Here is a 26,348-nt window from a genome sequence, read left to right as displayed (position 1 = left end):
CCTTTAACCACTAAAAACTTTAGTATTTTAAGCCCTCTTTTTCAAATATATGACTATATGTATGCGACTGTTTTAGTTTTAATAATCAGTCTCAATATTAAATATCTACTTCATAAATACGTGATTATTGCATTTTGCTTATGATGTTTTTGATAACGTAAAGTTGTTATTATTATCAAAATGCATGACAAGTTCTGTATTTTCTTTTCCCTGAAGTCAGATAGTTTTGGGTTGTGCAGAATGTTTGGAAAAAAATATTGCAAGTATGAGATACTTAGATATGCAATAAAAGTTGCTTTTAAATAGCTAATTTGAAGTGAATTGGATACAACAAAGTGAAAGATGATTTAGATATCATCCAATGTAAACAAACAAAATATTTATATGATTTTATGTAAGTTATTTTATGTATGTTTATGACATAGAATAAAATTCCATTAGGCCTCTTTCTTATTCAAATTGTTCTTTGTAACAATGTAAGTTATTTGAAATTTTGATTTTGTGATTAGGATTTTTTTAAACTTTTATTCGAATGTCTTGAAATTGGACGAATAATGCGTGAAATTAAACCATTTTAATAAAAACATATTATAAAGAGCACAAATGTTAAAATTTAAAGAGTTGAAAACTATTTTCATGTACAATCCTAAAAGATTTGTCCGGAAAAACTCCGACATATACCTAAATATAAAAGAAAAAGCTATGGGCCCAAAGCCCAATATATAGTTCTTCAATACTTTATTATTTGTGTGATGATATCTAACTGCTATAAGAAAATGTGACTATAAACAATTCTTTGCGGTTTTATTTTCATTTTCAACTTAGCTGTATGTCTTAAAAAAAGTAATGATTCTTTTTAGATAGTTTGTATATGTAAGCTACAGTTTTTTATATCATAACATTTATATTTGGAAGAATAATTATTTTATAATTTAAGTTTTTATTATTATTAGTGTCTACTCATATTTAACATTTTAAAGGATAGTTTAAATATAAGATAACAAAAATTAATGCATGTATAACTCAAGATACTGAATTTGTATGTTAACGTGTTGATTAATTAGGTTGATATTGACCTATAATGTAATGTAATATACACGAGAATAATTTATGCAATTATTAGAAACCTCATATTCTAACTACCACTCAACATCAAGAATTTTCGAACCTTCCTTTAAAATAATTTTTAATTATAATTAAAACTCGTTTCTTTTTCAATAATGAAATAATTATGAAAAAGACTTACCCAGCCGCCACTTGTACCTTTGTTATCTTGGATTTTTTATTTTTATTTTATTGAAATAATTTATCTTTTTCTTATAATCCTTTGTAATAACACATCCATGAGTGCATCATGAATGAGACTAAATACATTAATAATTTGTTTCACTTTCTGGTAGCTTTCATCATGATATATAATGGATTCACCAAGAATATATAAACATGCATGTTTTAATTTTTTTTTTCAACAATAAAAAATTAGATAAATAGAAGTACTAGGTTACTCCAACCCATATAAAAAAAAATCACCTTAGATGAAAAAAGGGTGACAAAAAGCATAAATCTAGATCAACAACAAGGTCTCAAGCCTTACATGTGGATAACTAAACAAAGAACAAAACAACTTAGTATACCCCTATGCAGAAAATTACCTCAACATATTACGAAAAAGTTTCATTGCACCACCTTCGTTTTCACCCAACAATAAAAAATTGCAATGACATTGGTTGTAGTCCTATTCAGATCAAAAAAACTTCCATGCATAAAGCCATTTTTTAATGTTACCATTCAAAACATTGCACAATATCCATGGATTTCACAACCCTTTCTACCAATTTTAGGTAGCTAATTAGATACCAATTTAGAAACTATTTATCAATAATAGAAACCAATAATTTTTTAAGTGTCTAAAATGATCTCTAATTTAGCCAATAGATAAACTAATTATTTTTTATTTCTAAAATTGATTTCTATTTCATAATTTTCTTGTAATGTTAGAAGTCACTTTACAAATAAAAAAAAATGTTTTACACTTTTCAAAATAATCCCACACATAATACACATTCTCCATGGTCTAAATTCTTCTACTAATAAGATTATCATAAGTTCTAATTTTTCCTATTAAGACAAGTCATGAAAAAAAAGTGTGCTGACCACAAAACTTTTACATCCCAAAAGTATTTAAATTAAAATTAAAAAGTGACTACACATTAATTAATTTCAACATGATTACGTAAGCATATTTCACAGAATAATTATTTTGATAATTCCCCAACCAAGACCACTCATCTACCGAAATTCTTCTAAAGATAGAGTTCTTAGTTCCTCCAGCACTAACATGTTCGTATTCCATTTATTTTGAAATTTTAATTGATTTTATTTTCAACAATAACTATTCACAGCATGTCCCACTAAAAGTAAATTGTTTTGGTACAAGTTGGTGTGTCCACTAATTAAAATATAAAAACTTTTCCTTTACAATTTTTATTTCTAATAAAATATTATATTATAATAAAATAATTTTGTTCAGTTGTTAGGTAAGAAAAATAGAAATGTAGATTGAATGTTTTGTATTATTAAAATAAAAAATCACAACTTACGAAAATTCAAAAATCAAGACAAATAAACAATTTGCCTGCTAAGGCAACAAAAAGTTATTGTCCCTTAAAACTTGCGCCAATTTTTTTTTTCCTGTATCACTAAATAAATGTTACTCTCATAAATTTATAGCCATCTCTTTTTCCTATATCATTAGAGAAATGTTATTTTAATAATTACATAATCAAAATATCCGTCTCCTATTTTTTTTTTATCTTTCTAATAAAAGATTTTTTTTCTTTCTACTTTTAACAGTTTTAATATTTGGACTTGTAGTTGACTTCTCTGTATAAAAAAGGTATATATTGAAAACCAACTTTTTTTTTTCCTTTTAAAGAACTACTTACCAAGTATTTTTTGATAATAATAATAAATATAAATAAAATTTTAAATAAGGCAATAATATACACAATTATATAAAATAACAAAGATAGCCACTCATCATAACTCATTCTGTATGATAGAGGAGATCTTGGTGGGGCTAGGGTATAATTAAATATAGGGTTGAAAAATAAGTTAATGGTATTTGGTAAGCAGCTTCTGGTTGTTGCCAACGGTTGCAGCAGTGTTATGGTTTGAAGAAGTTCGCATTTAACCCTTTGTTTGCAAGAGTCCTTGCAGATGCAGCTAACAGAAGAACACTGAGAAGCAACCCTAAGCACCCGAGTGCAGCGTTGAAGCACCAAACTAAACCTCTTCGTGGAGGCTTCTTCAGGGATAAGAACATGAAACAGGGGTATGCATAGGTGATCGGCACCAGCGTAATGCTTCCAATGAGTGCTGATAGGCTTGGCAGGAACGGGAATGTGACTGATATAAAAAATGTCAATCCCCCGAAAAATAATCGTATGCATGTTCTCGCCAATACTGAACATTTCTCGTTCTTGATGCTCGTGTATCTTATCTCAAGGTTGTCGAAAACCGGCATCGCGTAGATTTGGTAGCTGCTCAAACAGTGTATGATCACTAGAACGTATAGTGCTCCCATAGAGAATTTCGTTATTTGGTTTTTGTGCAGTTGCGGGAACGAATACAACAATCCACCATCGTTTATCTGAAACAAGCATGCAAATTTATTAGTTAATCAGGTGAATCAAAAACCGTGCGTAATCTGAGAAGTTTGATCGATTGTTGCTGCATTCTTGCCTGGTTTCCATAGGCCCAGAATCCGGCGATTGCAAGGGGAAAGACGCACATGGAGATCAGTACATATGACATACTCACTCCTCTGCGCATTGGTTCTTTGGATGTTCGTTCGAAATCTGAAGGCAGTGTTCCCTGCAAAACCAAAATCCAAAACACTTCTCTTATTACTGTCACTTTCAACATGAAAAGTTTATGGTAAATCTCATCTCATAAATCAGTCACTATGAGAGGTTTATTGAAAATCTCACAAATCTCTTAGATCTTTTAAAAACTTGCCTGTATTTCGAGCAAAACATTATGACCTCTGTAGGCTAGAACGATGATTCCGATTGCATTGAGAACGTCACTGATCTTAGCCACCGCAGTGGAATCCTGGGAGAGGGTTGATTTATAGGAGACGTTGCTGGGCCTACCCTTCTTGACGGAGAGAACCCAAAAGAGGGTGCAGTAAGTGATGGAGGTAACGGCTCCGACGAGTGAAACCATGGCCATGGAGTTGAGGTTTGGCAACTGTGCAACGAGAATGGCGGCGCAGGTAAAGACCAAGAACCACTCAGCCCCGGTAAGCGCGTGGGCACTGCAAGTGTTTCCATTATCACTGTCGCAAAGTGTGTTGAATAATAGTTTCAGGGTCCCACCACCGGTGATGATAAGCATGACGCATGTGCCTCCTGAAAGATACATCACCGGGAATAGTGCTGCCACTTTCCCTAACCTTTTACCTACAAAAACATGTTCAAACGTAACAATGTTAGCCATTTGTTTCTTTTTTTTTTTACTCACCCGTTGGATCCCGTGCAACGTGTTAAACGAAAATCCACGTGTCTTTGTTTGTTGTCTTTTCCAAGTCTGAAAAGCTTGCATGGTAATAAATGAAAATCCACGTGTCTTTGAATAAACTTTTGTTGTCTTTCCCAAGTGTGAAAAGGCTTGCATGGTAATAAATGAAAATCCACGTGTCTTTGAAGAAACTTTTGTTGTCTTTTCCAAGTGTGAAAAGCTTGCGTGGTAATAAATGAAAATCCACGTTTCTTTGTTGTTACGAACACCGTTAACACGTTAAGGAAATTATCATGTACTTTTGATTTTACGCGCAATTTAGGTTAATCTTTAAGACAGGTAACAAGATGTTCTTGATTTATTTGTAAATTGAAAATTTTAAATGCATGTCATGGAAAAATTGAAGGATAATATATACAAAAATAGTTTTGAAAACAAAAATAAATCAAGGTTTTGGGTGGAATAAAGGGTGATTATGACTGCTTCGTGGTAGTACTAATATATTCGCAATAGCATTTTCCATAAATAATAATAGCACTAACCCATGATGATTTTTTATATTTAAAAAAAACAGGCAGAAAAAGACAAAATGATGGGGTATGGTGTCAATCATGGTAGAGCCTTTATATATTTCAGTGTGAATCAATGAAAAATAATGTAGCGTCAAAAACCTAATTTAATTGTGGTTGTGGATGAAGAATGGAAAAGAAAGGCAGACAGCACTTTTGGAAAAAGAGGTATTCATGTGAACAAGGTGAAGGTGAACAAGGATTTGAATTTGAATTTGGAGAAGGGAGAAGTTGTGGTTACCGAATGCAGCCATGGCGAGGAAGAGGTATCTGCTGTGACGAATTCCAGGAACGGATTCGTGAAGTTGAACAAGAAGAAATATTGAATAGAGCTGCCAAATGAATGCTACTGTCAAACATACTGTGCCCCACGCCCTGCATGCCATTCATATTCTTTAGTACATAAAAAATCTCTATGGATCACTATCACTATGATATGCATGCATGATTGACCAGCACAAGCCAGAACATGAATCATGTGGATCGTAGGTCCAACCAAAGACTTTCGCGTAGACTAAGACTGCTTTGGATGTTCACAACTCATATCTTTCACAATCTTAATTATTATTAGAGTTTTTACATCAATTAGAAATTAATATCTTTTTTAATATATATATATATATATAAACCTTATGTTTAAAGTTCAATTCTTAATATGTTATCAAAACCTATTTTAACGAGTGTTGGTTGGACTTATCAGATTACTCGCTATTTGGTTGCTATCAGACTAATCATAATATGGACTACGCATAATATGTAGTCTCACGTTTAAGTTTGGTAGTCTAAGATTTGTTAGAGATTTCACATTAACTAGAAATTATGAACTTTCATAATATATATATATGTGAATGTAAATCTCACCTCATAAGTGAGTTTAACTTATAAGTCGGTTTGATTAGGGTTAAAGTTGAATAATGAAACTGAAAGATTGATTAATTAAGTAGAGCTTTCAAAGGTGTTGACTCTTTGTGCAGGTACATGCATGTGTTGTCTTCATTATACAGCAGACTCTAAGACATGTACACCTACCAAGAAAGAGTGTGACACTTCAATTTTCTTGCTAAAACTTAGACCTACCTAATTTATTATGAATTTTCAACAAATTTTAACTAGAAACTACATGTAGATGAGATAATCGTGTACAACACTACAACTTGAGATCCATGGAAATATATATTTCTAAATGATGATGATTATTATTATATATCTTAGCTGAATAAATAGTACTGGAGTTGAAAAGGGTAGTAAAAATTTCCATATTTTAATCAAACAAGTTTGAAAGGTGGTTAAAGATTGAGGCATGACGTACCAACCAAGAGTGGCGAAAGCAAGTGGAAGCATGAGAGCCTGGAATCCGATGTTGGAATTAAGAACATGGAAGGCTGCATAAAAGGCATTCCCGTTTCTTGATTCAGTGATGGGAAGCCACGCATCTTTGGGGTGTTGGTGAGTGGGTGATGGATGAGCTTCTGAGGGAGAGGAACCAGTTGGTGTGAGTGGATCAATGTGGATGATGAGAGGAGAGAGTGGGGGTTTGAAAGTGGCATCTGAGTAACTCAGAAGAGCTATTTCTGATCTCAAATATTCATCTGCTTTAGCCACTTCTCCCATCATCAACCAAACCTATTTCTACTTCCAATGAGATAATTTGGTTTCTGTATAGTTAGTTATATATATATACCCCAATGATATAACAACTATAACACCCACAAAACCACACTTTCTGAGAGAAGAAATTGAAGCTTCCTTTGTTTCCTGTGTACCAAAAAAAGGGAAAAAGAATTGAAGGTGCTTTTAACTTTGAAGGGCACAAGAAACTGCAAACTCTTTTATAGCATGGATTTAAAGTCTCCATAAACGCGTGGAATGCACTAAAAGATCAGTGACATCACGGTGCTGATCTCACTCCTGACCTTCTCACAAGACCAAGTTACGTAATCTACTTTTTTTTCCAAAACAGTTTTGGAAATGATTCAACTAAGATTGGAGATAAATTAGAGAATCAGAACAAACGTGGATGGTTGTAATTGAGGTTGTTTTTTTTTATTTCTATTACAAATAAGATGGAATCACTTTTTAAATGGTGAAATCTATTCTTATTTTTATTTTATCCTTTGTATAGAAAATCATGAATTAAAAATTAATTTTAGAGATAAAAAATAATTAATTGTTGTAATGACTAAGTTAGAAACTATTTTAAAAACTAAAAAAATATTTATTTTTTAAATTAGTTTATATTGTTAAATGGTTTCTAAATTGGTATCTAATTAGTTACTAAGGTTTTTGCTACTAAATTTAGAATCTAAATACTTGGTAGTTAAAACCTTGGTAGCTAATTAGATAACAATTTATAAATCATTTAACAATAATATAAACTAATTTAGAAACCAAAAAATTTTGTAGTCACCAAAATGATTTCTAATTTCGTCACTATAGCAACTAATTATCTTTGGTTTCTAAAATTGTTTTCTAATCAATGATTTTCTTGTAGTATTTCCACACTTTTAATTTCATCAATTTTTTTTATATATTTCTCAAATGAAATGAAATGGTTGAATCAAATGGGTGAAATATATTAGTACATGGTCGCAATAAGGAGAATTGTTATCTTACTTAAATTTTGAATAACTTCAAGAGAAGAAGACAAGAGAAGAAGACTGAATTGTTATCTTACTTAAGTTTTGAATGACTATAAGAAAAAAGGCTTAGAATATTTAATATTCTTATATTTCAATATCTTAATTGATTTTTCTATTGAAAAATGTCAGATAAATCCAACAACAACAGGCCATGAACATTTATATAAAAAAGAAAATTAAGATATCACTTTTAATCCAAAGCTTGAAGACATTAAATATCTGAGTTTTATTTTTTATATATTACTTTTCAAGTACAAAAACTTAATATATTGAGTGCACAATCTTACTCCGTAAAATAAACTTATATTTAAAATGCACTTAAATTCTCATCTTTGGAACTTCTTAAACCATAGCCTCTAAAACTTTGAGTGAGAACAATTATTTAAAAGATATTTCATTTGTAGATTAGCAACTTAAAAAAATGAATCGATTTGAATTTTTTATTTGGCATTATAGAAAAAGAGATGGGTTCCTTGGTGAGAAGAAGCTACGTAGTAAAGGAGTTCCATGTTCAGATTATTAACTAAAATATAAAGTAATTAATTGGAAACTAAGAAAAAGAAGACTTTTGCATGATGTGTGGATCTTGGTCTATTTGTCGGTCATAGCCAGCCATTTCATAGTCCTTCCTTATAAACTTATACTTAAGAAATTATTTCATAAATATAAAAAATATAATCATACAAGTTTTATTTAATATATAAAATTTTGTATTTTTAAATAAAAAAATGTATTATTATGTATATATAATATTAATTTTTTTAAATATATTTTTTAAAATGTATAATGATTTTTTATTTGGACAAATAATTTTATTTAAATGAGTTGATATAAAGAGTATTAATTAAATTTAAGGTTCATTCTTTTTTTTTTCAAACATTTATATTTTTTATTTGTTTCATTAAATTAGTTTTACATCAATTTATTTTTTAGAATTTTGATTATCGGTAATTTTGGAAGAAAATACCCGCACAAAATTACTTTCTGTGCAATACAAAATGATTATTTGTAAATTTGTGTCTACAAGAAAAATATGAAATATAAACCAATTTTTAGAGACCAAAATAATTAGTTACAATAATAACTAAATTAGAAACCATTTTAGAAACTAAACAAAAATTGTTTCTAAACTAGTTTCTATTATTATTAAATAGTTTCTAAATTGGTATCTAATTAGCAACCAAGGTTTTAACTACCAATTATTTAGTTTCTAAATTTGGTATCTAAAACCTTGATTGTTAATTAGATACAAATTTAGAAACTGTTTAACAATAATATAAACTAATTTAGTTATTATTACTAACTAATTATTTTGGTATCTAAAAATTGGTTTCTATTTCATGATTTTCTTGACGTATTATTTTAATTTAAAATAATCCTACAATAGAGTTTTAATGGATTTTCAAAAATATATGGATTTTAGGATTTTACTTAATTAACCTTTTAACATATTTTAATTTAATAAATGATTTTATCTTATTATTATTTGTGGAGTATTATAACTTACTGGTATTCTCATATACGAATTTGATCTTACCGAAATATATTTTAATTTTAAATTTCATCCTATTCTGAAATAAAACATGTAAATGTATGTGTGTATGCATATATATAAGTTCAATTTTTGAATCATATCAAGGTTTTAAAAGTCAAAGTTAATTTGGTAAGTCAATTTTTTTTCCACTATAATTTCTTTAAGGGTCAATTCCTTTTACCATATGTTATTTCTGTTCCCTTAAATTAAGTGATTTTAATCATGTGGGTGAGAAGAAGTTTCTTTGATATTTTGAAATGAGTGTATAGAAATAATTAATTAATTAATCAATCAATCATATGTCAAATCTGGTTTACATCTTTTTCCCAATTAAATAAAAGAAACTAAAACTTTCTCATATTGGTTGGTGAAGTGTTTGGTCTCCTGAATGAATTCTATTGCTTTCATCTTTTCAATGAAAAAGGACTTTCACTTGTATTAATTCATTAATAAGTTAATTAATGTAACTATTTTATATACAAAAAAAAAATGTAAGTATTGTATTAATATTAATAGTAGCTAATACATTTAAGAGAGGATTTACGATAAGGATACATTTGTCTAGAAAAGTGGACACTCACTCTGTTCCAATTGTGGTTAGTGGGAAACAGTGACAATGCACAAAGGAGAATGCAAAATGGATAAAAATAGTATAAAAAAAATAAAAAGTAGACAATATTTTATATGTAAATTTATAATGCATTAAGTATATAACATAAAAAATACAAAATCATATGCACAATCAATTCAACACACAAAAAATACGAATTAAGAGGGAAATATAGTCAATGTTATAAAAAAATTTACGTAATTATTTAATCAAGTTAAAAATAAAATATCATCCTTTACAAATATTCAAAACCCTTGTTAAAAATAAAATATCATCTTTTATAAAATTTAAACTCTATAGAGATTTAAAATATTAACCCTAAACTAATATTAAATTAATTTAAAATATAAATTAACAGAAAAACAACTCTATCGAGAAAGTCATGTTACGGAAGGAGAAACTATTGATTTTAAAGCTAAATAGTCGTATTTAAGCATTAAAAATAACTTTACAATAAATAAATAAATAATTTCTACAATTTCTTAAATATATTAGTTGAAAAAGGGTATTTTCAGTCTCTTGAATTTACTAATGAAATGTTTTTAATATTTTTTTTTTAGTACAGTTCATTCGCTGTTTTCAAAATTAAGTAAAAAAATCTCTATGAATGATCTCAAATTGTTTTTTTTAATTTTTTTTACACATAATTTTTTTTAATGGTTGATCTCTTTCAATTTATTTATTTTTATTTCCATCTTTATATTATATAAAAAAGATTTATGTAAAAAATATAAAAAGTTTTATTGGGTGTATTTACAACACTTCATACTTGTATAGGAAATATAAACTAATATAGAAAGAATTTTTCATATAATTGGTACACAATCGTCCAATATTAAATACACTAATAACGTATAATTTGATAATTATTATTTTTTTAATATATTAGTTTTCAATAATTATTTTTAAAATAGTTTTCAATAAAACCTATTAGGAACCAAAAGATTTGGACATTTTTTTAGTTCTGATTTGGTCCCATAATTTTATTTTAATTATACGATTAATCCATCAAATCCATTATAAGTTATAGTTTTCATAGGGTTTTCATTTCACCAAAAAATATTGTAAAAGATATCAATCTTGGCATTAACGATTCTTACAAAAGGAAACTTCGTTTGGTTTGATTCATGAAGATTTTGGAATATAGAAACTTTTCCACATGACTCACACGCCATTATTTATTCTAACAATTGGATCTTATCTCACTCGTGTTGTCAGCCAAATGACATGCAATTTAAAACTCATCCCACAAAAAATGTGTAGTGGTGTCTGATGTCTAAATAAATCACACTCTTTCAAATTATTTATTATAAAATTTAAATTATTATATAATAGATTTTATCATGATATGATATCGACAGCTCAAGATTGTAGCAATTAAATAATGAAAAAGTTTGGATTCAGACGAATTAAAAAATATGCATTAATCTAGTTCTAGTGAGTATTACAATATTACTTCCAAAATTGAATATATTACGAGAAATTCGAAACACACATATATTGTTTAAATATTATTAGCACCATTGGTTTTAAGATTATAATATATTTGTATTGTTACTACAAGAAAATAGATCCCAAACTTGCAGAGACTAATCCTAAAATCATATAAACCTCATGCAAAATACGTTTATCAAGATACACACAAAAAATAGAACAAAATTTAACTTTACTCTAATAAAAAATGTGATCAAAATACTTTGCTCTAATCACTGCTATATGAAAGATATTTTTTTGGTGATTATTTTAGAATAAAACCTGAAATGTAAGAGTATAAATAATAAAAGAAAATATTAACAACATCTTCAACAACTTTAAAAATTACCAGAAACAAAATCTTAAATGATATGATACTTAAAAAGGAGCATACGGAATAGTAAATAACTTTATAAAAAGGGAGCAACTAAATAAAATAAATACAATTTATTATATTCAAATAAAACTGAAAGAATATTAAGAAAATGCTAAAAATTAAACATAAAATTTACATAAGCTCACGTCTTCTATTAAAATAGAATTGCAACAATATAAACTGAATATAGAACATAGATATTTTTTTGTCTATACCAATCCAATAAATGAAATGTCCAGACACTATAAGTATATTGGACACAATTTTCCAAAGGGCTTGGCAAGAATAAACAAGTGGATTTGTTGTTGGTACATCGTTACATAATGTCAATCCATTATCAAATAAAATATTACTTTAACGACTATATATTAAAACATATTAATTTATTATTATAATTATTTCATTAATATAATTTTAAAATTATTCAATTTTAATAATATATTTTTTAATTATCAGAAAGGTCAATATATTAACAATTCCTTCTAGGGAGATGAACCTAGAGAATTACTGAAGTCTTCGTCTTTCTTTTACTGGGATTCTTCTCGTCTTTGTTCTTCGGTCTTGGGTGATTACTAAACGGGGTACCTGCAGAAGACACTCTGACGCTCAAGTCAGTAAAGCAGGATCGGCACTGAGGTAGGTGCCAACAATAAATGACGTATCTTTCTCATTGGAATGTGTATTATTTATATGATTTTAATGGACTTACCTTATTGGGTATGATTAGTGAAATTGATCATACTTCTAGATGTATTACCTAATCTCTAATGACAAATTAACTTCATTGACATTGGTTTGAACGTTAATGAATTTATGTTTCGGTCGATCAGACCGTCCGTGATGATTTCTCTCATCTCGACCGAATTTCCCTTATCTCAGGAGGATTCCCTAATTTCGTTCAGGTGGACCGAATCTCCTATAACGTTATCTTTCCAATATCACTGTTACATCTATTACCTAGTGCATTGAACCATTAGTTAATGGAACATTTTTTGGATTTGCCAACACAAATGGAAAGTAACGTTAAAGTTTCATTTTTCTAGAAGATGATTATTAAAATTTGAGTGGGGTTGTACTTTTTAACTCTTTTTCAATGTTTTAAATCGTTAAATTGTTAAAAAAATGAAAACAAAACAAACTTTTATATGTTATGGTATAGTGTCGTCGGACCTAATTATAAATATATTAAATGTATATGATTTTCCATTCCACTAACTCAGAAATTTTCAGTTAAAATATATTTTACTAAATTTTATTTAATTCTATAAGATGTACTTTACCAAAACGATTGTATTTATAACGTATTTTCTAGAAAAACATTAGATGGTTTCGATTAATATTCGTAATTTTTTTTAAATATGAGATTGTGTATCATATTTTCACATAAAAAATTAAATTATCATTCAAGAAAAAATAATCATACAATTCAATTTTGTTTCTAGTTTTGTTTTTTTGAGGAAAAAAAACTTTATTTAAACAAAAATAATACTGAAAAAAAAAATTATCAAATTTTCGTTCAAGCAAGCTTATTATTGTTCATATTATTTTTTTTCTTTTCTTTTTATCTCCTTAATAAATTGGAATTGTATATAAATCTTTATTTTAGATGTGAAATGAATTCTAAGGCATAAATTTAATTGATTTTGTGAATTTATTTAAATAATAAGTTATATTGTATGACGATATTTGCTGAAATTGCATTATATATCTAGTTATATTTGAACTATTATTTTATTTGTGTATTAAGTATTGACACATATGTTATAATGGTGATCTCTTTGATTCACTAATTATCCATGTCGTATATACTAAAGTAGCAAGTGGTGAGAATGTGAATGGAGAGTTCTTATACACTCACATATGTGGATACACAACTTCAGTTGTAATGAACTTACCTTAGGAGTTACAACTTCAGTTGTAATGAACTTACCTTAGGAGTTCTTGAACACAGTGATATATCTGTATGCATGACTTGTATTAAACTTACTTGAGAGTTCTTACACATACTAACATACGTGGATGCATGATGAGTTGTATTGAACTTATACAAAGAGTTATTGCACATTGTGACATGTGTCGATACACGACTTTTTCTTTATTAGCAACACGACTTAGATTGTAATAAATTTACTATGATTCATTCTTGTAGGTTTACTTATAATCCAAATCTTGTGTATTGAATCAAATGTTAATTTCAGGTAAGACATACTTAATACGAGTTTTTCGAAAAATTTTAGTTGATATTCCGCTATCATGATTATTACAGTATTGTTGAACGTTGATATTTCAAGAATTGTTGGAAATCCCACATCGACTAGAGATTAGAGCATTTCATTGTATATAAGTGGGTGTAAACCTCAACCTCATGAGCCGGTTTTATAGGGTTGAGTTAGGCTTAAAGTCCACTATTTCGTAATATGGTATCAGAGCCATTTCGAGTCTATCCTAGCGAGTGTTTGTGTTGAGCCTATCGTGCCACTCGCTATCGGGCTCCTATCGGACCACCCATAATATATAGTCCCACGCACAAGTTCAAAGAATAGGTTATGATCAAAAAACGAAAAAGAAAAAAAAAATTGCAAATTAATAGTTCAGTAGCTGCAAAGCAAATGTTGTTGATTGGTTGGTTCACGATGATGATCAAATGAAGAATGGCATCGACTGGTAGGTATGAACATCAACACAGCTTCTTCAAGATCCTTAGTTACGTTTCTCTCGATCAACGTTATCACGTACTCTATTAACGTCCCTTCACAAGGCAGCGTTAAGGGCACGTTGCTCGAAAGACCAAACTCTTCTTCTGCCATCTTGAAAAGCTCTCTGAAAATGTTGTTTTTCAAGTACTGTAAGGGAAGCACAAAGCGTTTCTGATCCATGCTGTACACAACAAAGTGACCCTTTTCAGCTTTTGTCCACACGCTGCAACCTTCTGCTTTTGCTGCATTTTCTTGAGTCTTTGGCCACAGAATTCTCTTCCTTTGGTAATTTGTGGCCTCCTTCTGCCACTTCCAAGCCATTTGGATGATCTTTTTTGAGGAAATCATTTGGATGATGAATTATAGGATACTGGAATCTAGGAACTGGTTGGTTGTTTATATAATCAGAGATCCACATGTGACGTGAACACAAATATGTAGTAGAAAAAGAAGAGTAATTTACAAGGGTGCATGCATGCATGGACTTTGTTGTGGTGTTTAGGGAATGAACTTAACGAGTGTGTCCCAAATAAATTTGGGGTGTATGCAAAATTTGTGACTACCCACTTGCGAAATGGTTTATTGGATTGGAGATAGGACAGAATGGTGGGCAAGAAGAACAGGAAAAATGAGCATTATTGTAATTACTTGGGAGAAGTGTGTACAAATGGTGGAGCATGTGGTGATGCCTTTAATTGTGAGATTTGTTGCATTCGCCGACTTATGGACAAGTGAGAGTAATTATGGTGATGGGCCAAATGGAAAAAGGCAAGGAAACGGGGCATGTTGGATCTTAATTGTGTGTGTGAACTGTCTCCCACAACATTTTCATGGCTAAATCAAATGCATACTGTGGAGTTTTCTTTCAATTTTCACTGCATCAAAACTTCACAAAATAGTTCAGTTGCCCAAATAATTGTACACATCAGTGTCCACTTGTTTTCTATGTGGGAAGCTAAGCTCCACGATATGTGTATTGTGAATCTGGTTTTATTGGACTAGTTGAGGCAACCAAATTAACCCTTTCAATTTTACTCTGTTTATTTATACAGTATTACTCGGCTGAGTTTTTTTTCCCAAGAGAAACATGTTTTTCTAGTTTGTTTATTTTATTTTTTGTTTTAGGTTGTTTAACTTTTTTGCGTATGTCGGATTTGTAAATTTTGACTTAGTTATGATAACTCCTATAATCTAATCCATGGTATTTACAGAGATAATTATAAGTGGTGGTGAAGAGTACATCAATTGAAGTAGAAGAAATCTCTGTATTTTACCGTCATGGCTAGAATTCATATTCACTTAGTGTTGCAGTGTTTTTTTTTTTTTTTTCTGAGATATTAATGTATCAATTTGTTAATTTTAATCATCAAATGTTTGATCAATAATAGTATGAAGTTAGACCGCTAAACAATTATCTTAAATATTGTTCTGGACAACTCAGTACGTAATATGAGACCTATAACATTTAAGTGGTAAAAAATAACCTAATGTATTATTTGTGATTTTATAATAATATATATATTTATCTTATTTTCGATTGTTATTCATATTAAATGATCTCTTTTATTTATAAGTGATTTTCTGGGATTTTCACGATTCTCTCTCGCATAAAGTTCCTAGAAAACAAAATCGACATCGGATTCCTCAACATGCTATATCAAACTCGGCCATGATCTTGCAAATACTAAAAACATTGATATTTCCAATCTGTACAAAATAAATTGATATGCGAAATTCTTACGAAACATATCACGTGGTTCAAAAGATAGGAAAAAAGCGATGAGAGAAAGTTTTGAAGCGTATTGTACTTCAAATCTTAGATTCACTCTCATATTTAATTACAAAACTGGTTCTGGAAGAAACAATTGAGATTCTACAAGACTTCAATCTATATTTGTAATCTTGATTTTGTATACAAAAAAATATCAAAATGGCTTCAAAAGCCATAAATAATCCTTTGTCCGTTGCTCTGCATAAGGCCATTACCATGCGAAGAAGAAGAAGATGACGACGATGACGATGACGATGATGATGCCACGTGGTGACACGTAACCATTGAAGTGATCAAGGCCTTCTCAACATCTTCGGGAACATGTTCCCGAACCAACGAGATTATGTACTCCAAGAAGAGGCTGTCACAAGGTAACGTAATGGGTCCATTCGATGGCAACCCAAACTCCTCTTCAGACCAATTCAATAGCTCTTTGAAGACGTTGGTGCTAAGGTACTTAAGAGGAACCACGAATCGCTCATGATCCACGCTATAAACCACGAAGTGACCCTTGTTTGGTGTTGAAGAATGAACATTATCAAGGTGCCTCGGGTATGAAATTCTCTTGCGTTTTCCCGCAGCCATTTTCTGCCACTTTCTTGCCATTTCAATAAGCCTATTTGCACTTATCATGATGAAGAAATTTTGTGAGAAGTTTAATAACTTTGTGTTGTGTTGTGTTGAATTGAATGGGGTGTCACTTGTTCTGGTATTTATATTCAGAAAATTCGACAGCATCATATGGAAGTGTATCTGTAGTGTTGTCGTGATATGGTGCATGGCCACGTGTCATCTTGCAGAAACCAACCACGTAACAGGAATTGCGCTTGTTGGTGGATTATATACTTGGTCTACGACACACAATATTTGTCTGCGACACACTTTGCCACAAAAGCTAAAGATTCATGCTGAATCGTTTTCTTGCTGGAAGGTACACGAACCACAAATTAACATTTTAGATAAACCCAACAAGGGATTTGGCTGGGAGGTAACATAAACCTAAATAATGCAAAGATAGTTTATATTGGATTAACCACACATCGTTGTAGAGTTTTGTAAGATGCATGAATGTGAACAAAAAACAAAATTAAAACAGTTATGTGTGTATCAAGTCTTTAATACATCAAATGCTTTGTCTGGCATTGATAACGCTACATGGCTAATTGTTTATGGAAAGGGAGGCACACATACACAACTTGGATCATCATTGTAGCACAACTTTTTTTTCATATTCTCACAATCGAAGACACATTTTAATGTTTTCAAGTCTCGTATCTCTACACATTAAAACTAAATTTTATCATTGTAACGTTCTGAATGAGATCGGGTTCTGGATAAGATCAGGATAAAATATTTTTCTCTATAATCACATTTTAAATATTGAGCTGTGTATAAACAGGGAAGTTTTGAAAAAAAAAATGTAGAAAAACACATGCTTAATTTTTTCTAACCCTATGAGAAGACAATTCTAAAAATCATCAAACAAGTAGATTTGTTCTTACCGAAAATAAGTTGAACCGTCCAAGGTGAATGATGAACTTTTCGACGATGAAGATTGATGATGATTCACCTACTTCTATTGTCTAAGTTACTAAAAACTTCAAAATATAAGACTATTGAAGTGATGAGGTTTGAATGTGTACTCTTGAATAATAATAATAAAGCTATATGCCTATATTTATATAGGCTTTGAGGTTTAGAGAAATATTCATTTAGTTACAAAAGATTATTATCACATAAATCAGTTTTTTATATCTCAGTTATTCATATTTAACCCAAATATCTTAATTGGTTATTATATTCTCAATATTTTTATATTTTGATTAGTTATTCTCAATTAATGATTAAAGATAGAAAACTTGATAGAATTTATTTAATTATTTATTTTAATGTATTTTGCTGATATTTTGAATAGCATCTGAAATTAAGATAAACAAGTAATTATTATAATAAAATGTATTTTATTTTTTTATTAGCAATTAATAATAATTTCACTTAATAAAATTTTTTTATTTTATTGCATTAAGAATTTTTACTTTAATTCTCAAATAACAAAATAATTTCTTTAGCTATCGTACTAGAATACTCACTATTCAAATTAATCTACTAAGGTAGACATCTAATAAATTCTTAATAGGAGTGTTTATTTTATTTTTCTTTTTATAAAAAAAATATAGAATTTAATATGTTTTTCGTCTTTATATTATATTGCGAAATTGATTTTTTTTTCATATTCTAAATTTTAGATTTATTGGATACTTGTAGTAAGAAAAATATTGGAATGAATTCTTACCGATGTTCTTTTTTGGTAACAAAGGAATTTTCAGAGTAAATTTATTATAATATTATCACATCCACTACGTGAGTAATGAGTCAGCATAAAATATTTTAAAATTCTAGTTGACAGTGAAAAAATTATCAGAATTCATTTCAATAGTTTTCTTATTACAAGTTTAAGGAAAGTTTAAAATTGTTCTCGAATGGGTTCGGAGCCTAGAGAACGATTGCTCCTGCCTTTACCTTCGGTTGGTCACTAATGCTTCTACTTCACCTTCCTTCTCTCGATCGTCTGGCCCCACAGGCGGGGATGGTACCTGCAGAAGGGACTCCAATGCTCAAGTCAGTTGAGATGTTAGCACTCGGGTGTCAGAGTATGTAGATAATAACGTACCTTTCTCCTTAAAATGCGTGTTAATTATTTTACCTTGATGGGCTTTCATTGGTGGACCGGATTAGAAAGTTGGTTCATGTTTAGGGTTGCAGAAACAACTTTTAACTATGGATTAACCTTGCTAACTTAGTCAACAATTGGCTTGTCGCCAAGGGTCGATCGGTCACGTATCGTTATGTGACCTTTTCGCCATGGTTAGGTGGTTAGTTGGTTCGAGTGTTGGCCGATTCACTGAGTCGTCCAGTCGTACTGATACAAAATCTAAAGAGAAAAATTAATTTAACATGAGAGTATAGAAGAAAAAAAAAACATACATAACCCTGAATTATATTAATATAAATGACAAAAAAAAAAAATAGGTTGTGTATTGGATAGAATGGTTACAGCATTTAGTGTCTCCACAATGTTATAAACAATAGGTGTAGATAAATAACACCATGCAAGGTCCAATTTTGAAACTTCATTTATGTATAAAACCATCCAAGCATATCCAAAGACACTAAAGCTACAAAAAACTCAGAACCTCACCCCAATTGAAACTGAACATGAGAATGAAATTCAGCTATACTCTAACTATTGTGATTCAAAACATACATATTACACCTTCACCTACGTACCAAAGTCCCTTCTGTTGCTCTGAGCCTCTGATACACAAAACTTTTGCTTCCTTCAAATCTATTTTCGACACTTAAGCTTTACTTCCTCTTGGCTGCAAAAACTATTAATATATTGTTCGATATAACCCAAATTACAGCAAACCAAACAATGTTCCATAAAAATATATTTTTATGACCGACATGTAACGAACCCCTTGAAATGTCGAAACAGTTGTCACTTTCGCTTGCAAAGGCACTTGAATTCCGCACCACTCTTTGGTTAGAAGTTGCACACATCATCTTATATTCCTCTGGACCAAAATCTGTCCTCATTTATGCATTCTTAGATTATTCTCTAACTTATACTTATACTGCTACAAGTTTAATATCTCACGTCGGTTAGAGATTAAAGTCTTTCCTATTATATAAGTGAGTACAAACCTTACCTCCATGATATTACGAAGTGGATTTTAAATCTAACTCAACCTCATAAAACTGGTTCATGGGTGAGGTTTGCACCCACTCATTAATGCAATAATAACGGTAAAATAGTTTAAGAATAATAAAATCAGAATTAATAACCAACACTACATCATTGCCACACAAATTCACATAATTTTACAATCGAGGTGAATGATACTTTAGGTTGGAGATCATACATTCATTAAAAATTATAATATTTAGTAATATATATGGATGTAAACCTAATCTTTTATATACCAATTTTATAAGATTGAGTTAGATTTAAAGTCAATTTTTTATTAATTTATATATATTTTTTCTCTTAATTCACTAAAACGTATTTCTTTTAAAGACAAAATTGAGACAAAATTATAAATAAACACTTTAATAAATGTTAAGAAAAAATCAGGTACCATTAGAAAAATTAAGACGGGTCAATAAAACTAGTACAAATATGAAAAATATTGATTTTTTGAAGTATCAATAGTTTGTGATTTTCTACATTAATATAAATAGACAACAACTTATATGCATGAGAGAGATGAGAGCTGGATTAGTTTAATTTAAATACTTTTATTTGTTAATCTTGATTAAGTCCATACTTTAGCAATTTAAGTTCTATTTTTTATTTATATTAAAACCAACATCCAAGTAAAGATATTTATGAATATATTTGCATAGAATTTTGATTATTTGAATAGATACACATCCACAAGCAACTTGACTAAAAAAATCTCAAACTCCTACACTAACCCTTTTTCTCAAGCAAACAAAATGACTCATTCCTTCCACACCTTCCTAACTTCCTAATTTTAGCTTCTTCTTTTTATAGCCACCACATACAATGAAGGAAACTTAGTGATGGAGATCAAGCCCAAGAGAACATGGAGGCCACTCATCAAGCTCAAGAAGAGGTGGAGGCACAAATGGAGGATGCCCATGGAGGTCAAAGTCCACCTCAAAGGATTACAAGAAGCATGTTCAAAGCCTTGGGAGCAAGAGGACATTTATTTTCTCTTTTTGTAGTGTCTTTAGTTGAAGGTGCTTAGAGGGAAACCTTAGAAACCTCTTTTGTTATAGCATCTTTTAGGTTTTAAATAGGACCTTTAGGGGGGTGTATTAGTAGATAGGTGTAGGTGTAGTTTTTGGGAGGTGTCATAGTAGAAAAAGGTCACACCTCCCATGTGACTTGTTTTTGGTGGGAATTTCAAATGAGTTTATTTGAAATTTCCCACCTATTTTTCAGCACCTTAGGCTATAAATAGAGGTGCTTCCTTTGTAAAATTCAGATTTGAATTTTATCTAAAGAAACTATACTCAAAATTGGAGTGAGCATTTGGAGAGCTTTGAGCTTCTTCTCTAGTCTTATCTTGAAGGACCATGGTTTCCTCAAGTGGCGGCTTCCACACTCATCTAGGAGCATCCATTCTTCTAGTGGCGTGATCATCCAACCATTCCTCCATCTTCATGAGCATTCTCTTCTCCTTCCTTTCTTCTTCTTCAATTTGTTCTTATTGCCTTGAGTTTTGAGTTGTTTTTGTTTCGGTTCCTTTAATTTTCCAGCACCTATTTTTCTGTTTAGTTTTTAAATTCTGTTCGGTTCTTTTGTTTTGAAGTTCAATTCTGTTCGGTTTGTTCTTTTCCTTCTCCTTTGTTGATTCAATTTGACAATATTTGGTTCATCCAAATGAGTTTGGGATTTGGTACTTGTTTTGGTGAGTTCTTGATCTTAGAACTATGATCCAACTTCTAAGAAAGTGCCTCTACATTTTCCAGCTCAAGGTGATTCCTCAAAGTGTCAAGAATCTTGTTCTATGTGGCTATTGGAATCACATCATGTGGTATCATGAGTCTTAGGTTCTTCTTGTTTAATTGTTGAGTTGTGTGCACTTTTATTTCAAGAGCTCTTTAATTTCTTGCAATTTAAGTTTCTGTTTTAGAATTTTAATTGAGTATTCTTGCTGTTTTTCTTTTGCTCCAAGTGTTTGTGGAAAGGTTTATGGCACTCATAATTCTTATGAGTATGGTTGCTCTTTTGGAATGGCATTATCCTTCCTAGAGTTTACCTTAAGCTTCCTTCCACTTGTTACAATTTGTGTTGTGTCTTTTAATTTTTGAATCTTGTTAAAGTTTTGTCTTAGTCATGTTATTCCATATATGTCATTACTTCTAGTAGTACTTTTATTGTTTTGATTGTTTCTTGCTTTGGTGTCATATATTTTTTTTCTGAATTGATGTTGATCCTTTGAGCATTTTCTTTTTAGCATTGAGTTCATACTTGTATTCTAGACCTATACAAGTTCCAATACATCATTTTCTATTATGTCTTTGCTAGTTCATCATCCTGTTTTTTTATTCCTATTAGGATTCCTCTGTTTCTGAAAAAAGTGCTTACTGTTTTTCCTTATTGCAATTGATTTACGTACTGTAAAATTCTGAAATTCTGGATTTGAGATATTGAAAGTGTTAGAAAAGAATAGAAAAAAGAATCATTCAAAAATATGAAGTACACAAAAAATGATAAATAAAATAAAAAAAGTGTACATTCCTGCCGAAAAAAAATACGGTAATCTGGCAGTGATTTTAAAAAATTTATTTCTCTCAATTGGCTTACTGTTTTTAATTGATTCCAGTGCCATTTTTGAGTTAACATCTTGAAGTTTCTGTGGTATAAATTTCATAATCCAGTTCGCTCTACAACGTTCCAGTTAAATCAGTGAATATCAAACACAGTTTGCATTAAAAAAAAATTTCCAGTAGCTAAATTTTTTTTGTTTTCTTCATCTACTCTAGTGCTTTTCCTTAGGTATTCTTTTGTGTGCCTACTTTTCTCATTGAGTTCTTTATTTTCTTGTTTGTCTTTCATTCTTACTCTTTGAGTTTGTCTTACACATAGTTTTCCTTTTGCAATTACCTTTCCTTGCTTATACCTTTTCTTGTTTGTCTTTATTGTTTCATTGGTTTTGTGGTGGTTTGCTCTTAAGATTGGTGTGCTTGCTTTGACATATTTCATTTGAGGATTCCAAGGCCTCAAGATCAGATTGGTGCAAGAACATTATTTCTTTGAGAGTGATATCTTTTCAGCCTTAAATTCACTTCGGCAGTTTCAATTGGAAAGCTCACTGTTTTTGCTAATTTTTAACTTGTTTGCTGTTTTGTGTGTTTGCTGTTTTTTAATTACAAATGGCTGGATCTTCAAGTGATGCATCCTCCAAGCAGAATTCTCCTTCCAAAGCTTCAATTCTTGGTGAATTACATGAAGCTCAAAGAACAATTAGAAGGTTGGAAGAGAAATTGCAAAAGATGGAGGTCAAACAAACTAGACCATCTCCTTCTATCCATGATGGACATCATTCTCATAGACCATCTTCAAGAGCTTCTTCAAATGATGTTGGCCGTGAAGATGAGCATAGGAGAAGGAGACCTCCACCCCAAGTCCATGGACAAAGACATCATCACCAAGGGGAAAGAATTCACTACGGCAATGGCTTCTACCATGATGCAAAGTCCAAGCTTCCTTCGGTCAAACTACCTTGTTTTAATGGTTCTAGTGATCCAAATGTGTATTTAGATTGGGAGGCTAAGTGTGAACAAATTTTTGAGATCCATGAGATCCAAGATGAGCATAAGCTCAAGCTAGCCACCCTAGAGTTTAGTGATTATGCCATGAAATGGTGGCATGGGATTGTAAAGGACATTATCTATCACAAGGGTCCTCCCATGGACTCTTGGAACTCTTTAAAGGATCATATGCGCGCTAGGTTTGTGCCCCCACATTTTAGGAAAGACCTCATGTTGAGACTCCAACGGTTTCAACAAGGCACGCTAAATGTGGATGAATATTATAAGGAGCTTGAGACGCTTGTGCTTAAAATTGAATTAGAAGAAAGTGAAGAAGCCATGGTTGCTAGGTTTGTGAGTGGTCTTAGGAAGGATATCCAAGACATTGTTGAGTTACAAGAGTATTCATCATTGGGCTCTTTAGTTCATCTTGCAATGAAGGTGGAAGCCCAACTTGCTAAGAAAAACTCTTTTAAAAATGCTTCCAATAATGGATACTACTCCAAGTCTTGGAGAAACAAAACTTCTTTTTCAAAACATCCTTCCAAAGATTCTTCTTTCAAACCCAAGGAATCTAAGCCATCAACATCTAGACCTAAGTCTCCCACTAGAACATCTAACACTAAATGCTTTAAATGTATGGGTTATGGTCATATTGCTGCAAATTGTCCTTCAAAACGAAGTATGTACATGCATGAGGGCATTGTAGTTAGTGAGCATGATTCGGATTCTTCAAAGCATTCATTGCATTCTCATGCATCTAGTGAGGAAGAGAGTGAATGTCCACTTGAAGGGGACTTGTTAGTTATGAGAAGACTTCTTGGACAAGTTTCACAACCTTTTGATGAAAGTCAAAGGGAAAATATTTTCCATACAAGATGTCTTATTCAAAACAACATTTGTTCCTTGATAGTGGATGGGGGTAGTTGTGCAAATGTGGCTAGTACAAGAGTAGTAGATAAGCTTGGATTGCCTACTATCTCTCATACAAAGCCCTACAAATTACAATGGCTTAGTGAAGTAGGAGAAATAATTGTTAATAAACAAGTCCTCATCCATTTCTCCATTGGAAAATACAAAGATGAGGTATTATGTGATGTTGTGCCCATGGAAGCCACTCATGTTCTTTTGGGAAGGCCTTGGCAATTTGATAGAAAAGTTTTACATGATGGCTTTACCAACAAATTATCTTTTGAATTCCATGGTCACAAGGTTACTTTAAAATCTCTCTCTCCAAGAGAAGTCCATGAGGACCAAGTTATCATGAAGAAAAAGAGGGAGAGTGAAAAAGATAAAAAAGATAAAAAAGATAAGAGTTCTAAGCCTACACTCCTTGTGTCTAGGCGTGACATTGAAAGGGAAATAGTGGCTCATCATCCTCTTTTTTTAGCCATCCCTAGAACTCTTAGCATAGAAACACTTGTTGATAGTCCTCATTGCTTGGAAAATTTGGTAGAAGAGTTCAAAGATGTGTTTCAAGATCCTCCAAATGGCCTTCCACCTTTGAGAGGGATTGAGCACCAAATTGATTTGATACCGGGCTCTTCTTTACCAAATCGTCCCGCATATAGGACCAATCCAAGTGAAACCAAGGAAATTCGCCAACAAGTTGAGGCTTTGATTGAAAAAGGGTGGGTGCAAGATAGCATGAGTCCTTGTGCTATGCCTATCATCTTAGTGCCAAAAAAGGATGGCACATGGCGAATGTGTTCGGATTGTAGGGCCATAAATAACATAACCATTAAGTATAGGCATCCCATACCTAGATTAGATGATTTGTTGGATGAATTACATGGTTCAAAAATCTTTTCAAAGATTGATCTTAAAAGCGGCTACAATCAAATCCGTATCAAACCGGGTGATGAATGGAAGACGGCTTTTAAGACCAACTTTGGTTTATATGAGTGGTTAGTTATGCCTTTTGGTTTAACTAATGCACCAAGTACCTTCATGCGCCTCATGCATCATGTTCTTAGACCTTTCATTGGTAAGTTTGTTGTGGTTTACTTTGATGACATTCTCATTTATAGCTTATCTTTGAATGACCATAGGTTGCATGTTAGGCAAGTTTTGGAAACCCTTAGGAAGGAACATTTGTATGCTAACCTTGCTAAATGTATGTTTGCTCTTGATCATATAGAATTCCTAGGGTTTGTTGTGAGTTGTAAAGGGGTCCATGTGGACAAAACCAAGGTGGTGGCCATTCAAAAGTGGCCTACACCGAAATCTTTGAATGAGGTCCGAAGTTTTCATGGGCTTGCTTCTTTCTATAGAAGATTTGTCCCAAACTTTGGTACCATTGCCGCACCACTCAATGACATAGTGAAAAAGGATGTGGTCTTTCATTGGGGAGAAGCACAACAAAATGCTTTTGATACTTTGAAAGAAAAATTGACTAATGCTCCCATCTTGGCCCTTCCTAATTTCACTAAGACATTTGAGATTGAGTGTGATGCTTCAAGCATAGGTATTGGGGCTGTTCTCCTTCAAGAGGGCCACCCCATAGCCTATTTTAGTGAGAAATTGAAGGGAAGTCATCTCAACTATTCCACCTATGATAAGGAATTATATGCACTTGTTAGGGCTTTGTTTACTTGGCAACACTATCTTTTTCCCAAAGAGTTTGTGATACATAGTGATCATGAATCTCTTAAATATTTGAAAAGCCAAAACAAACTTAACAAGAGGCATGCTAAGTGGGTGGAATTCATTGAGCAATTTCCTTATGTGATCAAACACAAGCAAGGCAAAATAAATATTGTGGCGGATGCTCTTTCTAGAAGATACACCTTGCTAAATCTTTTAACCTCTCAATATCTTGGTTTTGATCACATTAAGGAACTTTATCATGATGACCTTGATTTTT

The 26,348-nt window shown here is 31.2% G+C and overlaps 3 protein-coding genes across 3 annotated transcripts; all 3 read right to left on the bottom strand.

Annotated features, from left to right (window-relative positions):
* Positions 1-2,104: 2,104 nt before the first annotated feature.
* LOC137825406 (lysine histidine transporter-like 8) lies at positions 2,105-6,912 on the bottom strand. The gene is made up of 5 exons (XM_068631079.1): positions 6,403-6,912; positions 5,335-5,468; positions 4,021-4,466; positions 3,745-3,876; positions 2,105-3,652 (listed from the first exon to the last, which is right to left on the bottom strand). The coding sequence occupies exons 1-5, from the start codon at positions 6,705-6,707 to the stop codon at positions 3,167-3,169; spliced, it is 1,503 nt and encodes a 500-aa protein (XP_068487180.1). The 5' UTR covers positions 6,708-6,912; the 3' UTR covers positions 2,105-3,166.
* A 7,404-nt stretch (positions 6,913-14,316) lies between these two features.
* LOC137822133 (auxin-responsive protein SAUR64-like) lies at positions 14,317-14,742 on the bottom strand. The gene has a single exon (XM_068627040.1). The coding sequence runs from the start codon at positions 14,740-14,742 to the stop codon at positions 14,317-14,319; it is 426 nt and encodes a 141-aa protein (XP_068483141.1).
* A 1,615-nt stretch (positions 14,743-16,357) lies between these two features.
* LOC137822127 (auxin-responsive protein SAUR68-like) lies at positions 16,358-16,798 on the bottom strand. The gene has a single exon (XM_068627033.1). The coding sequence runs from the start codon at positions 16,796-16,798 to the stop codon at positions 16,358-16,360; it is 441 nt and encodes a 146-aa protein (XP_068483134.1).
* Between the last annotated feature and the right edge of the window lie 9,550 nt (positions 16,799-26,348).

This window comes from Phaseolus vulgaris, chromosome 11 (genome assembly GCF_000499845.2).
Source record: "Phaseolus vulgaris cultivar G19833 chromosome 11, P. vulgaris v2.0, whole genome shotgun sequence".
Lineage (NCBI taxonomy): Eukaryota > Viridiplantae > Streptophyta > Magnoliopsida > Fabales > Fabaceae > Phaseolus > Phaseolus vulgaris.
The sequence above is the reverse complement of the archived record's forward strand: the minus strand, read 5'-3'. Positions and strand labels throughout refer to the sequence as shown.